The sequence below is a fragment of the Nelumbo lutea genome, chromosome 3 (genome assembly GCF_056320005.1).
Source record: "Nelumbo lutea isolate HS-2025 chromosome 3, American lotus-T2T, whole genome shotgun sequence".
Lineage (NCBI taxonomy): Eukaryota > Viridiplantae > Streptophyta > Magnoliopsida > Proteales > Nelumbonaceae > Nelumbo > Nelumbo lutea.
Genome location: NC_142686.1, coordinates 85,465,374 through 85,489,449, shown reverse-complemented (window position 1 = coordinate 85,489,449; position 24,076 = coordinate 85,465,374). Strand labels below are relative to the sequence as shown.

The following is a 24,076-nucleotide window of genomic DNA, read 5'->3' as shown; positions in this document are numbered from 1 at the left end:
GCCCAAAATAAGTAGAAAGTAAACAAGGGAACAATGACTCGGCAAACAAACGGTAAAAGAAACAGACCGGTCTCCCTCTCCATCAACCCGACGAGCATCCACATCTCCGAGCAAGTGTAGGCGATAACATCTATCTCATGGATCATGCTCAAGGCCGACCTCTCTCCCAAGTAAGCACTGTCCACTTGGGTTGCGGCACAGTTGTCCTCGACTCCCGTAGTTCGGCCAGAAAAGGGAGACCCCTGGGAATGTTGACGAAGAAAATTGATTCCTTCCAGTGCTTCATAGAAGAAGGCACCCCGACCAACAACCAAAAATTCCGCCTATTGGAAAAATAGTAGTAGCCCTACTGATGGTGCTTCAGTTGAAACAGAAAGTTCACCATCCCTAGGGTCATCTCGATATCACGAACCACACAGTAGGACATGAAGCTGAGCAAGAAGCTGAAGGAGTTTGGCATCAACTGCACTAGCAACACCCTATACAAGCTATGCTTGTACACACATATCTAGCCAGGCTGAGCATCAGTGGTCATTTCGCCAGGTTGCAGACACCTCATTTGGAACTCTGCGGGGATGACGTACATAGCTCGGATCTAAGCCATATCCCCAAGCCCCAAAACGTAGGGCGTGGTACCAAATTGGTGATCTGCTCAGAGGGGGAGTTCCGCCTCCATCCCAGAAGGGCTAGCCTCAGCCTCCTCAACTTTGACGGCCACAAAATCCCCCAGCTCCAACTCATAGTTTGAGCCTTGGGAAGAACTGGAACCGGAACCACTACTAGAGGACCTAGAAGAGGAAGAGAATCGACGGGAACCGAGCAATTACTGTTGAGCAACCATTGCCGAGTAATCGCACCACACTCCACTAAGCAATGTAAGCTACCTTCCTCGCAAATGACACAAAGTCCCCCCCCCCTTTTCTTTTATAGCCACCAAGAGCACGGACTGAGGAGAGATCAACGATACAGATGAAGCACCCCTGACAACGCCTCGGAAGACCAATCGACACGACCAATAACGCATGCATGAAGCATCAAAAACCAAAGCGACACCCCCGACAGGCGGCGGTTATGACCATTAATTGCGTCGGTTCGCCCGTCAGTGTCGGTCCAACCACCAACGCGGATCCTCGGTTGGGCCACTCAAGAACGTTGGCCCAACCGAAATGCCTAGTACCAACCTTAACCATGCCCCGACGCCAGGCAAGGCTACAGGCCGTGCAATAGGTCGTCGGAGCATTCCCCCTCCTTGATAGCAGAACTGGGGGAGTGGTTCAGGAATTGAAATTTTGGTTCTTATTTAAGTTCTGTAACCGACGATCGAAGGACTCCTCGGCAACGACCAACACTACGTGGATGAAACAACAGCTCGGAAGTTCCTCTGCCGAACAACGAACCAAGAGAACCTCGTCCCTCAACTTCGAAACTGGGGGAGTGGTGTTGGGGTCATGGCTGAGCTGGCCTAGAGAGACACGTGGCCGCCCAATCATCGCCCGACCACGTCAGCATAGCTCGGCCACATCGGCATAGCGCAACCGAGCTATGTTACCATTGTGGTTCCCCCCCTTATCCCTCTAGCAGCTACACGTCGCACGAATAAGCCCGACTACGGATAAGGGTAGGAAGACCGCTCCGCCGAGGAGTAGAACTATACCACAGTAACCTCGGCGAAGAGCTCTATCCTGATTATCTTAGAACTCTAATCCAACCAGGAGACAAAATCCCGGCTATAAAAAGGTGCTCCATGCTCAAGGTAAGGGAGCCCAACTTCTAGCACCCACACCATTACTTTGCTCGGACCAGCACCCTCATTGCTCGGCCCGATGATTCACCGCCCTCTCACTGACTTGAGCATCGAAGTACCCACCCGGGGATAACTGCTCGGGCCTCTGACTTCTTCTCTTAATTGCAGATTACATAGTGCGACACCATCCTTGTAAGCTCGGCATGACCCAGTCAGCAAGGATTATCTGGTTGCTCTCCTCAGTTCGTGCACTGCCTTGGATCGAATATATATACATATGTTGTTTATATTGCATTTTTGTAAATTTGTTATATTATTATTTTTTATAAAAAACATGTATATATATGATGAAAATAGTTGAAAAGATACTTGTATTTTTTGTTTTTAATTTAAATTGTTATATTTTATTTTTCTTTTAATAATTTATTAATTTTTTAAAAAGCTAAATTGGATCGGATCATATCCGACTTCCTCATCTGATTCGAATTCAAATCAACGTTTGTGAGATCTGATCAGTTTGGATCTGTGGTTCATAGTATCAGATCGGATTTGGATATACCCTAATTTGAATATGATCTAATCCATTTGCATCCCTAAGTATTGGGCTTATAATGGTCTAATGTGATCCCATATTGTTCTGATATATTCAGGGTCCATTTAGTTCGCAGTCAAAATCAGAATTGGAATTGGAATCCTTTGAAATCAGAACCATAATGATCTATTCCCATAGTCTATTTGGTTCAGACAGAAATTAATAAAAAAAAAATAGAATTAACCAGAATGGAATTTCATTCTCAAGGGAGAGGGAAAGAATGACCATTCTCTTTAATGGGGAATGCGTTTCGACCATGAATAGGAATGAGATTCCGAATCAAATAGACAACGCATTTTTTCATAATTCACCGTACCAGTTCCCACTTCCCACATGGGCTGCTCGTGAGATTATTTTGCATTGTCGAAATAATCCACGCTGCAAAAGAGAATGTAGTCTTATCGTGGGTGAAAGATTTGACTTTGGCATCGATGCTCCCTATTACGGTACATACATATACATAGGAGTTGAGAACTTGAGACATGTTTTCTGCATTGCTTTTATTTCAGTGACAACGTGTTATTAATATAAAGAAAAAAATTACAATAAATGCTACTGCCCTTCACCAAAATCAAAACGTTGTTGTTGTTGTTTTTTTTTTTTCTCATTACTACTTTTTTATTCACAATGGGGTTGCCTCAGGGCTCTCGTAATCATATCCACATTCCATGAATAATAAATATAAAAAATTTCACTTTAATACACTGAATAATGGGGTTAATATCAAAATAAAAAGTTAAGTCATTATTCGAATTTTCGAACCTGTCATTACAGTATTTAAATTTTTAAAAAATATCAAGTTGGTCCCTGTTATTAATTCACTGTCAGTTATTTGTTAAAAATGTCAAAATTATCCTTCAAAAGAAAATGAAACAATAACTAAAAGAAAAGAAATAACTAAATAAGAATGTGTTTCAGATATAAAGGTAGAAGATAATGATTTTATTAGCTTAGAATCTCAAACACTTCAACCAGTTTAGTGTCAAGGTAAAAGACAATAAACAGTGTCTTCTGTTCAGATACTAACTTGACACTAACCCAAAATTCCCTAATAAATTCAAATATAATAGATATTTTCCATGGGCGGCCAGGATATGCTGTCAGGTGGGTGTAAAGCGCGCTATGTGAGTAGCAGAACCGGATTCGTTACGAACTTGCTCTTTCACTTGTTCTCTTACTAGTAACTATTACTTTATTATCGACAACGGGGGTTGCCAAATTGCTGTTTCACTTTTCTTTTTGTTATTAGCGCTTTTTTATTGACAATGGGGGTTACCAACTTACTGTTTTTGACTTTTTGTCACAAGAGCTAACGGCTCCTCAGCTTACAAAATTCCATCTACCAGTGGCAGTGGCCACTAATGCCCTAATTAAGAGATCAATGTCTACATTGAAAATAATCAACAGATTCTTTAAAGAAAAGAAAAAGAAAAGAATCAACAGTATCAGACGGCCAAGAATAATATTTTAGCGGGTGCCAGTGACCCATCTACACAGATCCAACGGCCATTATAGCTCATATAAAATTTTAAATGGGTCTACATTAAATTGGATGAGGCATTGGCTTTGATGCATGATTCTGACCTACCTTAAAACAGGATGAAGCAAAAAGACCTTATAGGTTTTAGCGCTGCTCCTGTTCTCTACGACTGGTTCTGATGCTGAGGAGAGGTAGGTGACAACTACGGATCAGTCATTCTCCCTTTTAATTCAATGAGGCGCCGGCTGATAAGGAAGGTTAGATGGTGGGTACTCTCGAAACGAGGAAATATATATATGCAGGTAAGTTTCTGTCCAGTTCAAGGTCAAAGAGAGGAAAGGTACGCAGGGGCTCAAGCTCAAGTCTGGTCTGAAATCGGTGTACGTACTCGACGTTACAGAAGCTAGAAGCATGGGGCCGACGACAAACGCGAACAACCAGCCTCTGTTGGTTAGCCTGCAGTCTCATGCCCGGCTCGGGGATTTGTCGTCGGAAGAGGTGGAGGAGTACTTGTCGCTTGAGCCAATCGCTTGCGGAAGCTGGCCGCGGCTCATTGCCTGGGAGTCCAGGTTCCTCTGGTGCCTTTCCGGGGCTTCCATCGTCGTGCAGATTTTCAACTTCATGCTCAGTTTGGTAACCCAGATGTTTACTGGGCATCTGGGTGCCGTGCAGCTGGCCGGAGCGGCGATTGCCAATGTCGGGATTCAAGGTTTTGCTTATGGTATCATGGTGAGCCTTCTTTTCTGCTGCTATTTAATTTAATCCATTAATGGTTGCATCCGAAGGGAGTTTAATGCACTTACACTATCTATCTGCAATTTGATATATACGTGTTAGGATTATAGGTGATTAGAGGCAACTTTTGGGCCTTAATATCCATAAACGTAATTTTTTATTAAAATTTTTAAAAAAATATATCAAACAAGGGTAGAAAATACTGTTCATTTTCCAAACCACTTCCGCCCCATAAACCGACCGCTGATAGATTGAACTGCGGCTTGAGATTTGAGTTCATCCTACCAATCTCTATGAAAAAAGATTCCAATCCTACGTCATATAATCTAAATCAATATGTCATCTTGACCATGATCTACCCGCCATCTTCTCCTGCTTTATTTCACTGGATTTCAATTTCAACGACTCAAAAGCTAATCAATCCAATCGTCATTCTCTCGTCCAAGATTGAAATTCTTGAAAAAACCTCAAACCCCATTACCACACAAACGAACGCCATGAATTTGTTGTTTCTCACAAGTCACAATCACAAACAGCCGGTCCATTTATCTCCCTCTCTCGTGGTTATGAATACCACATATGGGATCCACCTAATATTCGAAATCGACGTTGAGAAATGAGAATGATGTGATAGTAGCACTCTGCACCTACTACACGGAACGCTCCCGCATATAATAAAAAGGCAGACGTAGGACCAGTTGGTTAAAGAGTGTACACAACTAGCAAAAGAGTGGACCAGCGGATCTTATGTACTTATCAAAGGTCTCTCCAAAGTTATTTCAAATTTTCACCAATCTCTTTGGACTCTTGGACTGATTAGTGATTACCCATTAGAGTTGCTTTCAACTTTTTTTGTTTTTGATTTTTTTTTCAACTCACAACAAGAAAAACAAATTAATTAAAGAACACCCCATTAGACTTCCATTTCCTTCACATATATTGTGTGATGCTCAAAAGACAGTATGGGCATGGCCCTACACAGGTCCAAAGAAAGAATTGAGCTTTCCACAAACACAATTAATATATTGTGTGATGCTCAAAAGACAAGAAAACAAAAACAAAAGAAAACAATATATTGCAATTTGGTATGTTTTAACCAGCCAGACAAGTTGCCTAGCTATAGCAATTTGGTATGTTTTAACTTTTAAGCACCATACCCATAGTTTTTGAACTGTCGTTGACTCGGACGGTCAGACCATTTGGCCCAAGAACCATCGAGGCAATCGGTTCCATTTTATCCTAAACCCAATTCCTAACTAAAAGCCGTCAATCCGTTCAATAGTTTTTGATCATTTTTATTTTTAATTTTTAATTTTTTTATTGTCAAAACAGCCTGTCCGTTTAAACCGAACTACCAACCCAAAAACCAATGACCAGAATGATTTCATTTTTGGGTCATTTTTTAAAACCATGGTGAAAAGAACCACTCCCTGCCGAAAACATTAGAGACTAGAAAAGTCAAGTTTGATACGCCAACTACAAGAAGAAACGCATGTTTGGATTATTCTTTTTTATTTAGAATTTTGTTATTGAGATTAATCATTCATGAAGTTAATTTACGATAACCCCTTTTTTCTCATAAGACCTCAGGGTTCGTGGGTGTGGAAATATTTGTAGTATACAAATGAAGTACTTAACCATCCAGACCTGCGTCACCCATTTTTTCTTTGAGAGAGAGAAGAGGGCTTGATATGGTGGTCCAACCGTCCAATATGTGTCGGAAACAGTACAAGTATTTAAACCTGACCCTTGTTTTCTTCGAGAGAGAGAGAGAGAGAGTCACTAAAGGAGAAAAAAACGGAGGAATATTGAGGACAGGTAGGTATAAAAGAAGAAAGAAAGAAAAATAAAAAACAAAAGGAATAGGATGCAGACATGTAGCTAGAGATATCATAAACATAACAAAGGAATATAGAGGACACTCAACTTGGAAACCGTCATAGCAAGAGAAAAGAAGGAATGGTAGTTGACACTTAGCTACCAAGTTTTTCTTTGTAAGCCCCCTTTTCAAAAACACCTTTCATGAGACGAGATGACCTCAAGACAACAACTCGAAATCATGTGCATTCGGATCTGTTACCAATCAGACGCTCCCAATATGTCCCAGCGTTTTATTGGTTCGATTTGATTGATCTCATGTGCATCCATCCCACTCTGTCCCTACCCCTGATTCCCCCGACACCCGTCCCACAAATGTATAAACTTCACTAAGTGTAGCTATCAAATCCCAGGAGAGCTTTTGGAACTTCTGCTCAGTTTGGGAAGAATACAAATATAAGACCTCGCTTGCGGCATTTTTAAATCTTATATTTGTATTTGTATTTACACTCTTTTCAAACTTAGTCTTAACCTAATCTTTGGCTGATTCAGATTCAGGGCACGCATTCCTCTTTAAGGTGGGCGATCCCCTAGCTATTATCATATTAATAAAAAGGAGCATAGCAATGTTTTTAAAGACAAAAGTACCTCCACAAGTCAGGCTTTGTCATCACAAATAAAAACTTTCTTATTCACTGGGTTGTGTACCCAACTAACTTCCCTACACTCTTCGTGTTGACTGTTAGCTTTCAGCTACCTAACAAAACCATGAGCACATGTCTTATTTTGATGCTTTTGAAGGTTAGTTGAAGATCTGACCTGGCCATGGTTTTCAAAATCGGACTGGACCGGAAAAACCGGGAACCAGTTATTTGACCATTTTCATTTTTCTTCAAAACCGTTGATTTTGGTCAGCAAACTGCTGAATTGGTCGGATAACCATTCGAACAGTTTTGACCACTTTTCAATTTTTTTATTTTTTGTCAAAACGGACTGACAGTTCAGATCAAATGGTCGGACCGTTCGAACCGGTAACCAGACCCCTAACCGGATCGGTTTTAAAAACCATGGACCTGGCTAATCCATTTTAATGTTAGTCTAGAGCCATCTATATAAATAGACCAAATGGATCGTATCTAGGTGCTTGGTCTCATTGGAGACTTAGGCTCAGTTTGAAAAGAATACAAATGCAAATATGTACAGTGCAAATAAAATACATACAAAATAATACAAAATATAAAATTTTGCACTCTACATATTTGCATTTGTGCTCCTTCCAAACTCAGCCTTAAGTTGTCTATTAAGCTTCCAAGGCTAAAAAAACTTCTGGACTGGAAGGGACTCTCGGCCAAGAAATTGACTTAGACCAAGCTAGAACCTCCTTTGGTTTCCAGAAATTAATTCAAATTCTTTTCAACATTAGACCATCTCTCTCTCTCTCTCATTGTAATATTATTGCCCATTTCTTATTAAAATATAGAGTAGAATATATGGTGATAAAATTCTTGCTCTGTGGGCCTCAAATGCCACCCTGCAGGCCAAAATAGAGCTTAAGCAGATTGATGCAGACTTCACCTTCAGTAGGATTTGAAGCTATTATCAGTATTTATTAGTTACCCAGATTAAATTTCTGGCAAGAATAAATTTGAAGATGCACTGATTGTGTCTCTCTTTGCAACTTTGTCCCTCAGTTGGGGATGGCTAGTGCTGTGCAAACTGTGTGTGGCCAAGCTTATGGAGCAAAGAAGTACGCATCCATGGGTATCATTTGCCAGAAAGCCATCGTTTTGCATTTGGGAGCAGCCTTCTTACTGTCATTTCTCTATTTCTTCTCGGGCGACTTCCTTCGAGCCATCGGCCAGTCAGACGAAATATCAGCAGAAGGCCAAGTGTTCGCGCGTGGATTGATCCCTCAACTTTGGGCATTCGCGCTGAATTGTCCAATGCAGAGGTTCCTTCAAGCTCAAAACATTGTCAACCCCTTAGCCTACATAGCTGTAGGGGTTTTCCTCTTACATATGCTCCTCACATGGCTGATTATTTTTGTATTCAAGTGTGGCCTTCTGGGAGCATCTCTTACCTTGAGTTTCTCTTGGTGGCTCCTTGTCATCCTTACTGGGCTTTATATAATCTTTAGCCCATCTTGCAAGAACACATGGACTGGGTTCTCTAGAAAGGCCTTCAAGGGGTTATGGTCCTACTTCAAGCTAACAGTTGCATCTGCTATTATGCTGGTGTAAGTGTACAAAGTAGAAAACATCTGATGTGATACTGCTACATGGGAAAGGCCTCAAGCCCAGCCCATCTAAACCTGGGTGGTGGTTTGGGTGCCCATTGGGATGATGCCTGGCCCATGTTCAGTTCTCATCTTTATTACATGAACTAACTAACTATTTTCCATTTTCCAACATCTCTTGATACAGCTTGGAGATATGGTACAACCAGGGAATTGTACTTATATCAGGCCTCCTCCCTAATCCTACACTCTCACTGGACTCTATTTCTATTTGGTAAGTTAATGGTGATTCTGCACTATATTCCTGCACAAACATTGCCTTCATTTTCACTTTTGAAGCAATTTTGATGGCTCTGTGGTTTATCTAATCTGCTTGAAATTCTCTAATTTGTGAATGATACCAGCATGAACTACTTGACTTGGGACATGATGTTTATGTTGGGTCTCAGTGCAGCAGCCAGGTTAGTATAATACTAATAAGGTTTAGTGGATAAACTAGACTTGAATCCCAAATTAAACCTTACAATCCACAATTTAATTAGTACAGTAGAACTCTACAGTAGATCTTAATCAAGTAAGGGATTTGGGCCTTGCAGTGTTCGCGTCGGTAATGAGCTTGGGGCCGGTCATCCGAAGGTCACCAAGTTATCGGTATTTGTCGTCAATGCAACCAGCATCACCATCAGTGTGATCTTCTCTGTATTCGTTTTGCTATGTCGCACTGCATTAAGCAAGCTTTTCACTTCTAGTGATCAAGTTATTAGTGCAGTTAAGAACTTGACTCCATTGCTTGCAATCTCAGTACTACTCAACGGCATTCAGCCCATTCTCTCAGGTAAATATACATTGCACAATACTCATATAGCAACTGTGGACCGATCTGAGCCCTGCTGGGCTGCTTAGTTTCCATGAAGGGCTCGTCCTTATCTGTATGTTTGATAGGAGCAAACTTATGGTCCATATATTCTACAGTTAATGAGTTGCAAATTAGGCTGTCAATGGGTCTGGTCTGTTCGGAACAAGTTGGACCAGTTCCGAAACGATTACAAATTGGCTCTATGAAATTGACCCAGAACCGAACCAATTATTAATCGAGATAATTGGGTCTGACCTGATTATACTTGACATCTAAAATTATTTATGGCATAGAAAGTTAGAACCTTTTTTTTTTTTTATGATTAACCTTAATAAAAATGGCACTAAATGGTATTGTGTTTATACATTGATAAAACAAGTGTTTTTAACCAAAATTATCCCATGTACTGTTTATGAAATGTATCCTTTGGGCTATAACAGAAATTACAAGATACCCTGTACTTTGTGCCTAGTGCCACTTTGGTCCTCAAACTTTAAAATGCAATAATTCAGAACCTGAACTTTTAAAACGTGACAATCCAGTACCTGCTATTAATCAGCAGTTAATCTGTCTGAAAAGGACACAAATGCCCTTTGAATGTCATTTAATTTTCTTTTTCAACCATCTAGACGTTGACAAAAATTTAACTGTCTCAAATCCTCGTTTCTTTTATTCAAGAAAGTTGGGGTTACATTTGAGTGGGCATTCTGGTGACCCCAACTTTCTTGAATAGAAGAGACAAGGATTTGAGGCTATTAATTTTTTTTGTCAGTGTTTGGATAGTTGATAAAGAAAATCAGATTACACTCGAAGGGATTTTTTGTATTTTTTAAATGTCACTTAACAACTGATTAGTAGCTAGTTAATGACAGGTACTGAATTGTCACGTTTTAAAAGTTCGGGTACTGAATTGTCGCATTTAAAGTTTGGAAATCAAAGTGACACTAGACCCAAAGTACAAGGTATTAATCGAGAATTTTCCCTATTATTGACTAGATGATCAATTCGGGCTTTAATCAGTTTGGAATAGCAAAAATCAGTTCCGACCCACTTATAATTGGGACACAAATCTCAGAACCAAAACCAATACAATTGGTTCAGCTGGTTCAGTTCCAAAATGTTGTTTGTAGTGTTTCTTATTGGAAACTTTTATTTTGTATGTCATTTAAAAGATTTTGTGACTTCAGGTGTGGCTGTTGGAAGCGGATGGCAAGCCCTAGTGGCCTATGTTAACCTCAGCACTTACTACGTTATAGGTCTTCCTATTGGTTGTGTTCTTGGATTCAAATTGGGCATGGGAGTAAATGTAATCTCTCTCTCTCTATCTATCTATCTCTATATATATATATATATATAAATAACACCTTATTGGTCACCACATTTATGATGCCAATTGATTGGTCAAAAACTTTTCAGATATTATATCTTCCCGATATAATAGTCGAACCCATATATATCTAACATTTTGAAATTGTACTTTGTAGGGGATTTGGTGGGGAATGATTTTGGGAGTTGGTCTACAGACAATAACCCTCATCATCCTAACTGCCAGAACAAATTGGAATAAGGAGGTATCTCCATCTTGATTTACTTATATAAACTCATTAATCATTATGCCCAAAAATGAATCAAAGAGTAACCACCGAAGATCCCTTGTAGGTTGACAAAGCTGCTGAGCGCATAAAGAGATCAACTGATGAAGAAACTCTAAGCTTAGTGGAAAGCGTTGCCTGATCGTTCCTGGCTTGAAGAAAATTTTCATAGGATGCAATTAGCCCTCTTTTCTTGCACAAATATGAAATGAGGTAGAGTTAGTTTTGAAGATCAGCCGTTTGAACTTCCAAACATCAACAGAAAATCACTTTAGCAAAATCAATCTGATTATGGAAGAGTTGTTGCTGCTGCCATCGTTGGAGATTCTTTTTGTTTCCTCCTCTCCATTGAATTGTAGTGATGTAGAAACAAATTCTCTGATTAATATGCAATTTACTATTAAAATTATAAAATATATCTTAGCTTCTGTTTCTACCTCCGGTTGAAATTGTCCATTAAAGGTTGTTGACAATTGGCCCTTATTGCTGCTTCTTGGTTGTAGGCCACTTCTTTCAGATACTTTCAGTTGCAAGAAAGAGTTGTCATTTGTATCAAGCGGCAGACTGTTTAGCTCGTAAAGCTCTTAACAGCCGAGAGTGTAATAATGAATTCAGGTTTAGTGATGCATATGTAAGGGGAAGAGCTACCCCCAGACTTGTGTAGCTCATCTTTTTCTATAAAAAAAAAAAAAAAAAAAGAATTGTCATCTAGAGTACCGATTGATCAAATTCTCGATACATTAATTTTTGTGAAAATTATGGCGTACCCCACCTTACAAATTTCTATCTAAAACCCTCAACTTATCACCCATCTCCCCCCTGAATTGTGTCGAACTGCCCCACCTGTTATTAATACGAAGAGTGGGGGAATCAATAATTTGCCCTTAATTTTCATGTCGCGATCGAGTATTGATACTTTCAACCTTGCTCAACACATAAATAACATTCAAGTAAAGCTTACAATATGTACTCCAAATCATTTCTCTCCAATTGTTGTTCCATATATAGTCAATGGTAAAGAAAAAGTATGAAGCTTTTCTCTTTGAAACTATATTTCAAAAGAATTTTTTTTTTTTTTGGGAAAAGTACAGATGGGCCCAATTCAGAATTCTGAAACTCAGCCCAGCCGTAGTAGGTCATAAATTATTGTCTTGACTGATTAGGTGGCAAGTTAACATGGCTTCATTCTATGTCAAAACTTCAAATTCCCCTTGAAAAGACAAAAACTAAAATGCCCTTATTACAAAAATAGGGCTCATTTGAATCTCTCCCTCTTTCCCAATCTCCCACTGCATTCTCTCCCTCCCTTTGTGTTGAGTTCATGATCATGTTGTGTATGCATTTAGAGAATTCACATTTCTTTCCATTGGGATCGATCAGGGAAGAGAGGAGACTAAAGAGTGGAAGAAGCTTGTTTAGTGGACTCCCCCAAAATTGGGTGAGATAAAGATAAATTTTGATGCTTCATGCAACATCTTGGTGAAATGCTCAATTGGTAGTATTTTGAGGAATCATCGAGGACAAGTTCTTGATGTTAAAGCCTATAACGTGGGGATAACAACGAATCAATAATTAACATGGTTGAGGCCTAGGCTGCTATGGAAGCTCATAACATGGCTCTTAATTTCAAGGGTTCTCCCATCACTATTGAGGGAAACTCTAAATTATTTATTCTTTGCTTACAACAAGTTTTGGACCCGCCCTGGAGATTGGAAGACATCATTAGTGATTGTCTAGAGATAAAGAAGATGTGCGAGGTTAGTCGACTACAACCATGCTTTTCATGAAGCAAATCAAGCTACAAACTGGCTAGCAAATGAGGCACAGAGAAACAAGGACAAACTTATTGATCTCAACCCGAGGGGCTCTCTCTTGGGACCTTAGCATTATTATTTTTGGACATTTCAAGAGAGAGAGAGATGTGTAGGTATTTTAGCCCCCCCCCCCCCCCCCTATAGAATGGGATTCGCATTCTAGAGTCTTAAGGAGTAAAGAGTTCATGACAAAAAAACCCCAAAAAACCTAATATTAAGAAAATAATAAAATATTAATAAACCATTAACAAGATATTAGTAAAATATTAATGTTGTACTAAACATAATAATAATGTATAAATAAAATATTGATACAATATTAAATTAATAATAATATTATTAATAAAATAATAATAAAATACTAACATATTAACTATTAAATAATTTTAAAATAATAGAATATTAATAAACTAATAAGAAAATAAAATGTAATAAAATAATTCAATGATAAAATAAATAGGCTAATACAAAATTAAAAGTTTTTAGTTGATTCCGATTCCAACAACAATCAGAATTCAGTTGCAATTCCCAATTGAACCAAACAACACTACAAGAAAAACGAGCTAGGCTGGTGCTAGCTAAACTGCTAGCATAGACATGAGCCGGCAGTTCAGTTGCCGCCTTCTATAGTTGTGTCGCCCTAGGTCATGGACATCAGCCTAGAAGACAAAGACCATCGTCCTAGGGACCCGGTCCAACCATTCATTTGCTAGTGGTGTTTAGAGAACCGCTAGCTTATATAATGCACGACAACGGTCTAAGCCGCTGGGACAGGCGGCCTTGACTGCCGGTTTAGTTATTGAGTCGGCACCCTTGACCATCGGATTAGATTCATTTGTCATTTCCATAAACCACCACCTTAGCTAAATTATGTAATCAAATCCAGTAGTTTTAACCACCAACTTAAACCGAAATGTCATCTAATTAAATCGCCACCATAAATGTTGTATTTCATCAAAGGTGGCGGTTCGGACCGCCGGCGTAGACGTTGTATAAACTGTCGGTTTAAGTATAATGATTTGCTAAAGGTGGCGGTTTGTATGACTATCGGCGTAGGTTTTTAGTTTTTTTAAATAAGAATATCAGTTGACACCTACCAAAACCTAAGGTATAAAATTAATAAAACAAATGCATGGTGCATATTGATTTTTTAATAAAAAAAAAAGCATTTCTTTAATTATGAAACTGAAACTTGAACCAAGAATTCAATACAATCAATTCTGATAATCTAACTTGCACTTCTACTCAAGTTCTGGTAAGCTAATATGCATTACTAATCTTTCAAATGATGCTTCATAAACTTCTAAAGACCACCAAAATAGCCAAGGGAGGTTTTCTTGCAGCATCTTGGATCCATTACGATGACAATATCACCCTAATTCCTTTATTTGAACCAGCACTTGGAAATATGCATCCACAGCTCTTCTCAATAACTCTTGGAAGTTGACATCGGGTATTTTATTCATGTTTACATCAATGGCACACAAGTGTTTCTAGAATGTGAAGTATTAAGGTGGGCCTGTAACTTGACATTTACATCACTCAATATTTTAACAGATTTTTTATGGGCTTTATTGGGATTTCAATAGACTGGGTCTTCAAGCCAATGATGATGTAAGAAAAAAGCTGCATAAATGTTTCCCCTAAACCACTCTCATTAATCCATCTTCTAGAAACCTTAAAACATGTATTTATTTCTCCTATTGAGTTTGTTAAGATGGTTGGTCCTTAAATCCCTTCGATTTTTTTCTTTCTTTTGTTCTTCATTCTTCAAAGCCCTGGCTAATACTCCCTATTGCTACTCCATTTCTCATTAGAGCCATTTGGGCTGGCCATGCTCTTACAATTAGAGCATTTTGTTGATAAGCTTTCTTGATCATTGTGAACATCAGAAAAATTGGTTCACTTGCCACTTGGGCTGGAAATGGAGTCGCCACCCATCAAGTTAGGAGATGAAGGTGATGGGACCTCCAAGGAAATGATTTTTTAAAACATTTTGTTTTAATAGTGACTCCAAATCCCAAGGCACTGGTCCAACCAATCTAGGTAAGGCTCGAATGGGAGAGGGAAGGGGTTAGGCACCCCTCTCCCGAGTCCAATAGGTGGGGTCCACATGGTGTCCCATGACAAGAAAGTAAAAAACAAGGATAAAATATCTAACTAGTCTGAATCCATCAAGAACAAACCATATTAAAGAGAATAAACCGAAAGACTAGAAAAACACAGCTAATCAATTCTAGAGAAGTTACATATTAACTATTACTCCAGCTAATGAAATTAGTTGGAAGCAAATCCTTTTCATTACCTGGAAGCAAATCCTTCAACCAGGACTAAAATAATATAAAAGATAACTAATTGACGCAACAACAAAATAAAAACCAGAAACATAAGAAGAAGAACACGAAAGAAATGAACACAGAAAGATGATCGGTATGAAGATGGGAAAACTAAAAATAGTCATGCAAATAACTTGCTACTTGATAATCTTCTTTGCATGATATGAAAGCTACAAAAGAGAATGCACAACTAGAAACTATCTAAAAAATAAATAAATAATAGATCAATTAAACCTACTACTAAGCAGCCTGGAAAATGCATCAGAAAGGCAATGGTTAAGAATGCAGCAAAATAATGGCGAAAATGTAAAGATAAGAAGATAACAGAGATTCGGTAAATGCACCAAAAAAATAAAAGAAAACAAAAGAAAATAAAAGAAAGTAAGGAAAAGGAAAGACGAACACAAAAGTGGAGTAACCATCTGACATTGAGATTTAAACTTAATATAACATCAAAGTAATTCAAAATAACACGAAGACAGAATAAGAAAATTAAAACTAACAGAGGAGCGAATAGCTAACAAAAACTATCAAAACGGATGAGAGAAGATATTATCAGAAATAAAGAAAAGACTATTAGAAACTATCGGAAATAGAAAAAGACTATCAGGATCAAGGAATTAACAAAGGAACATAACTAAATTAGAACCAGTAGAGAATCGACTTCTCCTTTCCCTCATTCTTCGACCATGCATGGATAAGAAGCCAGAATATGAAAATGAAAGCATGAGAGCAACGAGAACAAGTTAAGGGAAGATTACCTACTTACGCTTGCTCCCAAAACGTAGTCGGTGGAGTTAGATACCTCGGTGGGGTGAATAATGATCTACTTCTAGATTTCAGTGAAACCTGGGTTGTCTGGCCAAGTTGAGATCGACACTACAGGTGCTCTGTTCGAATGCAAGTGTACTCTGGTTGGGTCTGATGGTCGATACAGAAGAAGGGTAAAAGAGGAAATAGAGGGAAGACAGAGAAAGAAGAGGGAAGAAGGGAGGGTGCCAAGCAAAAACGCACGACAAAGAGGGTTCTCTTGCTTACTCCCGCCGCTGGTTCGAGTGGAGGAGACGACGAATAGTCTCTCCCTCCTTAACCTCCTCGATTAGGGCAAAATGAGTGAACCGACTCCCTTTTAAGTGGATTTATGGGTATTTTCATAATTTCAGAGATGTTCAGGGTCAATTTTGGTAATTTTTGGTAGGTTAGGTTAAACCGGGTCCAGAGATTGAACCGGATTCTTGGGTCAATGATGGGTGGTTCTAGGTCAAGAATGGAGGGCTGATATGGAGTTTGATTGTAAATGGGGGTTATGCTTAAAATGGAATCCTTGTGTGATGAAGGGGAAAATAAAGACAGTTTTGGATGAACATTCTCTAGGTGGGGTTTTTGGGTAGTTTGAGATGATTCGTAAAATCCGATTGAGCCAACTAGGCCCGGATCGGGCAGATTCAATCTATAACATTGAAATGGAATCTTTGGTATGATTAAGGGTAAATGGAGGTGTTTTGTGCTGGAATTTCATATGTAGGGGTTTTTTTGGTATTCTAGGGTGATTGGAAAGGCTTAGATGTGTTCGGATCAAGTGGATATGGGTTTTTTGGCATTCTCTAGAATCTTTGTTTAATGGATGGGTGAATGAAGGAATCTTGAGTTCAAATTTCATGGGTAGGTGTTTCGGGTTTAATGGTTGTGTCTGATATAATGGTTGAGGTGTAAGTGAGGGTCGATTGGGGCCATCGGATAGGTATCAAGAAGGTTTAACGGCGGATCTGAGGGCTCTCGGGGTAAAATTTGGGTTTTCTGGATTTTTTGGTGTTTTGGAGAGATCGAAAGGGTCTAATCGGGTGTTTGGGGTGAATTGAAGGTTCAAGCAGCGGACTGAGCAAAAATTGGGTGCTAACAATCATTAAGTCAGGTGAAATGCTCCAATGTAGATAGGAAAATTTGGTACCTATCTCCTCACATGTACATCATCCATGTACATCATCTCTTTAAGGAGTGCAAAGAGTGTTCCACCTTTCGGTGGTAGTTGGGACTACTTTGGAGTGTCTAGAGTGATTGCAATTCCATAATCAAAAGAAGTTACAAAGACCATTCTTGATCTTAGTGTGCTAAGAGAAAGAGTTTTACCGTGTGTGTTGGCTAAAAAAGAGTTGAAAGGAATTATAGTTTATTCTATTTTGAGAGGATAATTTTTTGGGAAAAGTACGGATAAGCCCATTTCAGAATTCTGAAATTCAGGCCAGCCCATGCAAAACCCAAAATGACATTTAAATTCAACTTTTTCAATCTTAGGACAGATTCCCACGCTAACTCAGAGTGCTACAGAACCTGCCATCACCTCCTTGTTCGTTTTCCCGCCTGCCTAGATGTAACCACTTCCAGTTTTTTAGTGGCGAGCTCCCTTAATGCAATGGCAGCGACAGATTCTAGGGAGTTATTGGCAAAGAAGACATTGGCATTATTGAACAGAAGTAGCAGATCACAGAAGAACTTGTTGCTGCAACTGTTGTATCACCCTTCTTCCAATTGAGTCTGCACCTATTCGAGGTCTACGTGTTGCTGCACTAAGCTCGTATACGTGGCCACCCTTCTTCGCAGTCAATTACAAACTAGTTTCTGAGCATTCTAAGCGGCATTCTGGGGTTTCTGAAATCTAGGGCGAAAGCAAGACAACAGAGGGAGAGAGAGAGGAGGAAGAGGAAGGAGAGAATGAGAGTGCGAAAGAGGAGTTATGGGTTTGGGAGGAAGAAAGTTGCAGGAAGAGGAGAGTTAAGAGTGGGAGAGACAACGAAAGAGGAGGGAAAGCGGGAGAGATACAGTGGGCCCTATCAGGGTCATTTTAGTCTTCACAAGTTTATTAGTAACTTTGAAATTAAAAAAAAATAAGGAAAATCTGAGTTGGCATGAGAATTTGTCTTAAGATTGAAAAAGTTGAATTTAAATGCCATTTTGGGTTCTGTATGGACTGGCCTAGATTTTAGAATTTTGAAATGGACTTATCCATACTTTTCCCTAATTTTTATAAATAATTGAGATCATTTTATTAAATAGGAAAAAAGACAGCTACAAAACATCAATGCAGCTAATCAAATAGTACAAAATAAACTCAAGAGAAGAACCCAAATATACAGTAGAGAGAAGAAAAAAAAAACTATTAGGCCACGTTTGTTTGGGGTGGAAATCGAATCGGGGTAAAATTTACACCCAAGTTCGATTTTACACATGTTTGGAAAGAGTGTAATTTTACACCATAAATTGGTGTAAAACTCTTTTTTGAATTTTTTTATACGGACAATTGATGTAAAATATACATTGAAATTGTTTGTGTAAAACTAACATCTCTTTCTTGTTGTTTTTTCTCTTGCCGGCACTGATTCGTCTTTGTCAAACATCCAGAAGGAAAACCCAACAGCAGCAGCGGCAGTATGAGATTTATCTCTCCCAAGGCAGATCTGACCCAGGGTGACAGCGGCAAAACTCAGTTGCAACGACAGTATGAGATTTCTCTCTCCCAGGGTGGATCTGAACGCAAGGCAGCAGCAGTATGCCCAAGGCGGATCCGAACCTAGGGTGGCAGCAGCAAAACCCAGTTGCAGCGGCAGTATGAGATTTCTCTCTCTCTCTCTCTTCTTCTTCTCCCCTTTTTTTTCTTTCTTTGTTCCGTCATCGCCATTGTAACCATTTGCAACGGCAAATCTGTGAACCCACCTCCAACCTTTCTCTCTCCATCTGTCTCTCTTTCGTTTTCTCTCTTTCTCTCTTCTCCTTCTCCTCCTTTTTTTTTCTTCTTCTTCCTCTACTTCCCTCCTCCTGTGTTGACTAAAGTAGCTCCCATCTCAAGTTTCGCCAGTAGCTCCATCTCACCGAATTTAAACCTTAACAACCAAACATAGTCGGTGTAAATTTTCAAAATCCACCGGTCTCAATTTCCATTGACAACTAAATCGATTCACATTTGCAGCCTTATAGATTACAGATTACAATTGGGTTCCTAAAACAAATGCAGCCTTATAGATTACAGATTACAAATTACAGATTAGGACAACCCCATTCAAGAGAAACTCTCCCCACCCCAGCTCTTGTCAAAGAATTTGCTACTGTATTAGCATTACTAGGAACCCAATTGAATGAGGAGTTCAGATTGTAACCTAGAGGGTGGACCAATCCCACCAAAAGGTTTGAACGACCAAAGAGACTGAATTTGAGATCTCATTCAGCTTACAACCATTTGACAATGACCTTCCAACCTACAACTGTTGAGGAGGTGATCAACAGTGGTGGACTTCTCTGTTCAAAGACAGGTGGCTTCTAGACCTTGGGAGTACTAGAGTTGAGATGCATATGATTGGATTTTGGCAGCAACTTAATTGGAAACCCATGTCAGTCGAATTTGGGGATGTTTTCAAACATCATGCAAGAAACATTCTAATAAGCCTTTTAGATCATTAGTGACAACTGTCAGATGACAATAGGTTGGTTTCTATTCAGTTATGAAATCATCAGTAACTATTAACAAATTGGGGCCCTTTTTATGAGCATATGAACAATCATGCCAAATATGTAAAATTTCCAAGACAATGGTTTTCTACATAGTTCAAAAACTATTGTCATTTAACTTAAACCATTCACATTCAAACTATAGTCATACTTACAAGTTAGCTTAAATAACAAATTTTTCATAAAACATATATAAAAGATGAGAAATCAAACCATAATGGTTCCAGAGCAACTGATGCTGCTCTTGTTGTTGCATAGTCTCTTGCAGAAGAAATAAACCTTGGGGTTAGACATATTAATCTTCTTTTTAGGCAAACAAATTGGATTGAAGATTAATTTAATTACAGGAAGAGATTGAACTTCATTTTTTAACTTTGATAGTTTAGGTCTTAGAAATTTTATATCCCCAAAACCCTAGAAAAAGAAATTTGCCGGAACTATGTAGACTCAGGGCTCAAGAATGCTATCGAAGAACTGAATATATTAATTAACATAAATGCAATGAAATGCAAGTCCAACCTTTAGACAATTAGGATGCTTGAAAGTGATAAAGGAGACTAGAAAACTGTTCCCTCTAGACTTGAACCCCACCCTGCTTTACAAAAAGATTATCATGTACAAAAAAAAGAACTCAAAACCTATACCCCTAACCAGCCAGTTACCAGACAACCAAGAAAACATCTTTCCCACAATTTTCTAAAAAATGGAGTCTACAGAACTTGTCTTATTTTTGAAAACCCAATTGTTTCTTTCTTGCCACAGACACCAAAAACCATTGTTGGGGTTAAATTCCAAACTAATCTTCCTCTTTTACTTAGGCCCTCCACTCTCCAACCTTTTACGAAATCTTGTTCTGAACCTAGGCAGCAACTAATGAAAAAAAAATGCTTTATTTTCGTACTTGAACTAATCGGTTATCTTCTTTCTTGACAGTTCCATTCAGGACATAAACAAATCCTTATAAACCTTCACCCAACCAACAATAGAATTTCCCCTCTAAATTCCTTTATTCTGCTTACAATTTTAGTATCATTGACAGTTTTCTTGACAGTTCCATCAGTCATTCACCACAATTAGCCTATGAAATCTAAGTGGACTTTACCATCAAACCTTCTTTCTCTAATAATCAGCATAATATATGGTATTCAAAGGCAATAAGCACTTTACCAATCAAAATAAAAGATAGAAACGTTAACAAAACCATTTAACGTAAAAAAGTAATTCTTATAAACATCTTAAATAAATTATTCAATAAAAAAATCCAATTGTTCATTTGCAGGACAAGGGATGATTCAAAAGAAAACAAGTGATGCAAAGACATCTCATGCTTACACTGCAAATCCACTTAAGAAATTGTTTCAATCTGCAATAGAAGAATGATAGATATTAGAATTAATGTTGAAAATTTTAATTCTAAGGATACAAATGGTAAAAAAAAGAATCTTACAAATCCGTAAATTGTAAAATCAAGCAATTGGTACACCAACACTTCCAATTGTTTTGTAACATCCATGTGGACGTACTAGAAGTGCATCATTGATGATAGGAATGTCGATCAAAACCTCAACCCATCATGGACCAAGTTGGATACTGCCTATAATTTTTTATGGGTTGGTACTTATAATAGTTGCTTTTGTTACAGATGCAAACATCCCTTGATGGCTATTCAGCAAATAGCATTTCATGTTTTCCTACAAATGAAATTCAATCATTACCAAATGTCTTTGTATTATTTTTAAAATAAATGTTTGAGATAAAAAGTAACACTTACAATTAAATTCTATAATTCATTGTTATGGTTGGCACTAAACTGATGATAAAAGGGGCTTTGAAAAGCATGAGTTGAAGAATGGTTTGGAAATTGAGATGATTCTCCTTGGGAGCCCTTATTTATAAATGATGAACACAAATATCAAATTAGTCCATAATAACATTTATTGTGTGTGTGTGTATAAACAAATTATTACTAGTCAATTAGCCGATATAGCCTCCATTTCATCCGGTTGAGCTCATAATTAATTCCCTACTTTCCTCAGCCAATTTATTTGCACACTCTTCAGCTACCTTTTACCCTTCTTATATAGATCTTGTTTGCTCTTCATTCCTCTATCAGGGGCCATTGAACCTAGTTGGGGTTGGACCCAACCCTAGTCCACGCACTCGGCCATGATGCTCTGGGCCCATGACACGAGCATATATGTCATTCCATTGTTTATCCTCTCCTTGATATTCTGGATCTTGTGACATATAATTTTGCTTTTGTTTCTTAAATAGATCACAAAATCGAATCCATTAGAAGACCATATATCAATATGTTATTAATAATAATGGTTTAACATGTCATTAATAAATTATAAGGTTTTATATTTAAAATATGGTTATCATTATATCAGTAGATTGTGGATCAACAGATGCCCCATCTTTCATCCTATGAGTTATAAAAAATACATCTGTACATGATATTTTTTTATTCCTTTCCTTTCACTGTTATCAAAAAAATTATATATATTGTCATTCTCAACACACAAAATTATATTCCTTTTCTTTCCTTTCCTTTCACCAATTCTTCTTGAATCCTTGCATAACTCTTTGCACCAATAGTATGCTTTAATCTCTGCATGGAGAGATTAATTTTATTGGTCATAGCTCGTGCCTATAATCTATACATTCAATATGGAAGTTGTTTTAGTATATCTACCACACTAACAATCCTCTTCCCGGACTTCCAAAAGTTAACCAAGTTCTTCCATTACTCTGGATCAACCTGTTTGTCAATTTGTATTGATTCTACAATATCTCGAATTGGGTCAAAGTACTTGGTCTTCAAATCTCATTTCCAATCTTTCCACTTTTTGCCCAAGAACTTTATAGAAAAGTATTTCAACCGCTCATCAACAACAATTTTTTTCTAGAACAAAAATAAGACACCAATCAATATGCCTACACAAGATAAATAATAATATTAGAAAAATAATGTATTGGTTACCTCAACTATGTCCCATATATCTTTCTTTAATTCACTAGGGATGTTTCTCTAGTCTATAATTTCTATGGGAAATTTATATGGCATCCATGCAATAGAACCCAAAAACTTAACCAATTGCTTTTCTCCTTCACCGCTTAGTTGGTTATGTTCATTTATTTCAACCTTAATATGTTGCCTCTTGGCATGTTCGAAACATCTAATTGCTTTTCTCATGTCTTGGTTTAGTGGTTGGTTGGGGTATTGACTGGCTTGCTTGTGACCTTGTTCTCTTTCTTCTATTTAGCCAATGCAAACTCATTTTCACTTATTTTCAATATGGTTAGTTTATATTTATTTTAATTTATTAAAATATAAAAAGAAAGAAAATACAAAGGAAGTTGACCACTAGTCACTCAAGCGAAAAAGAAACAGAACTACACCTCCAAAAATATAACCCTAACATCTAAAGATCAAAACAACCATTGACTGACCATGCACAAAGACCAAAAAAAGGCATATTGGAATTTGTAAGGCATTATAAAACCTAAAAATTATTTAATTGTTTTCCAGTGATACAATAAAATTCACATTGACTCTAACTTTAATCAAAATCATCTTCAAAATTAATGGCATCACTGTCAATGTCCCCATCATTATTGTTAGCATCATCAGACTCAATATAATCTCCATCTTCTTTACCCACTCTAATTGATTGTATGGAATCATATGCTTACTCAATCTCTATACCGGGTGCACATCTATTCTATCACAATTAACATCGTCACCACTTAATGAGATATTGTTTGCCAAGTTTGCACACTATAAGGCTCATTTGGTATATCACCATCATCTTCATTCACATCAACATCCCCATGCATATCATATAAGTCTCTATGCTTTGTTTTGACAATAACATGCCAATTTTATTTAATGGGATCTTGAACATAAAATACCTATTCTGCTTGAGAGGCTAAACAAATGGTTCATTTGTATGCAACATGAGATTGAAGTTGACAAGAGTAAATCCAAATTCATTAATCTTCATCTCCTTACCTTGAGCAACATTAATCCAATTACACTTGAATAGCATTACCTTCAAATGCTCATAATAATTCAATTATATGATATCGGTGAGCACACCATAATATGCAATGTCACCTAAAACTGGGTTCATATCTTGCGTACTAGAAAATTATTTGTTTTTGCAGTCACAACAATGCCATTATTTTGGATTTTTTTTTTATTTGTTTCATGTTCCTTTATATGAAACCTGAACCCATTCATGCTAACTCCTTTATATATCTTTGTAGCTTTACATGGGCCATTAGCTTACCATTTCAAACTATTCAAAATGTGTTCCTTTTTTTTAATACGCAATGCCATTATCTATATAAAATTTAAATGATATCTT

General features: G+C 37.9%; 1 protein-coding gene across 2 annotated transcripts; it reads left to right on the top strand.

Annotated features, from left to right (window-relative positions):
* The first annotated feature begins 3,907 nt into the window (after positions 1-3,907).
* LOC148866172 (protein DETOXIFICATION 41-like) lies at positions 3,908-11,764 on the top strand. Of its 2 annotated transcripts, XR_016110045.1 has the most exons (9): positions 3,908-4,545; positions 8,061-8,605; positions 8,793-8,879; positions 9,010-9,066; positions 9,202-9,440; positions 10,649-10,767; positions 10,946-11,032; positions 11,121-11,266; positions 11,557-11,764. XR_016110045.1 is itself a non-coding variant. In XM_088978721.1 (8 exons), exons 1-8 carry the CDS (start codon positions 4,228-4,230, stop codon positions 11,193-11,195), a joined length of 1,527 nt encoding a protein of 508 aa, XP_088834847.1. In that variant the 5' UTR covers positions 3,908-4,227; the 3' UTR covers positions 11,196-11,764. The 2 variants fall into 2 exon arrangements, 1 of the variants encoding a protein (XP_088834847.1); XM_088978721.1 differs by having other exon boundaries at positions 11,121-11,764.
* Positions 11,765-24,076: the final 12,312 nt, after the last annotated feature.

Coding starts and splice junctions, on each gene's coding strand:
- LOC148866172 (XM_088978721.1), top strand. CDS start 4,228: ATGGGGCCGACGACAAACGCGAACAACCAGCCTCTGTTGGTTAGCCTG. Junction 4,546..8,060: donor GTTTTGCTTATGGTATCATG/GTGAGCCTTCTT, acceptor TTTGTCCCTCAG/TTGGGGATGGCTAGTGCTGT. Junction 8,606..8,792: donor GCATCTGCTATTATGCTGGT/GTAAGTGTACAA, acceptor CTCTTGATACAG/CTTGGAGATATGGTACAACC.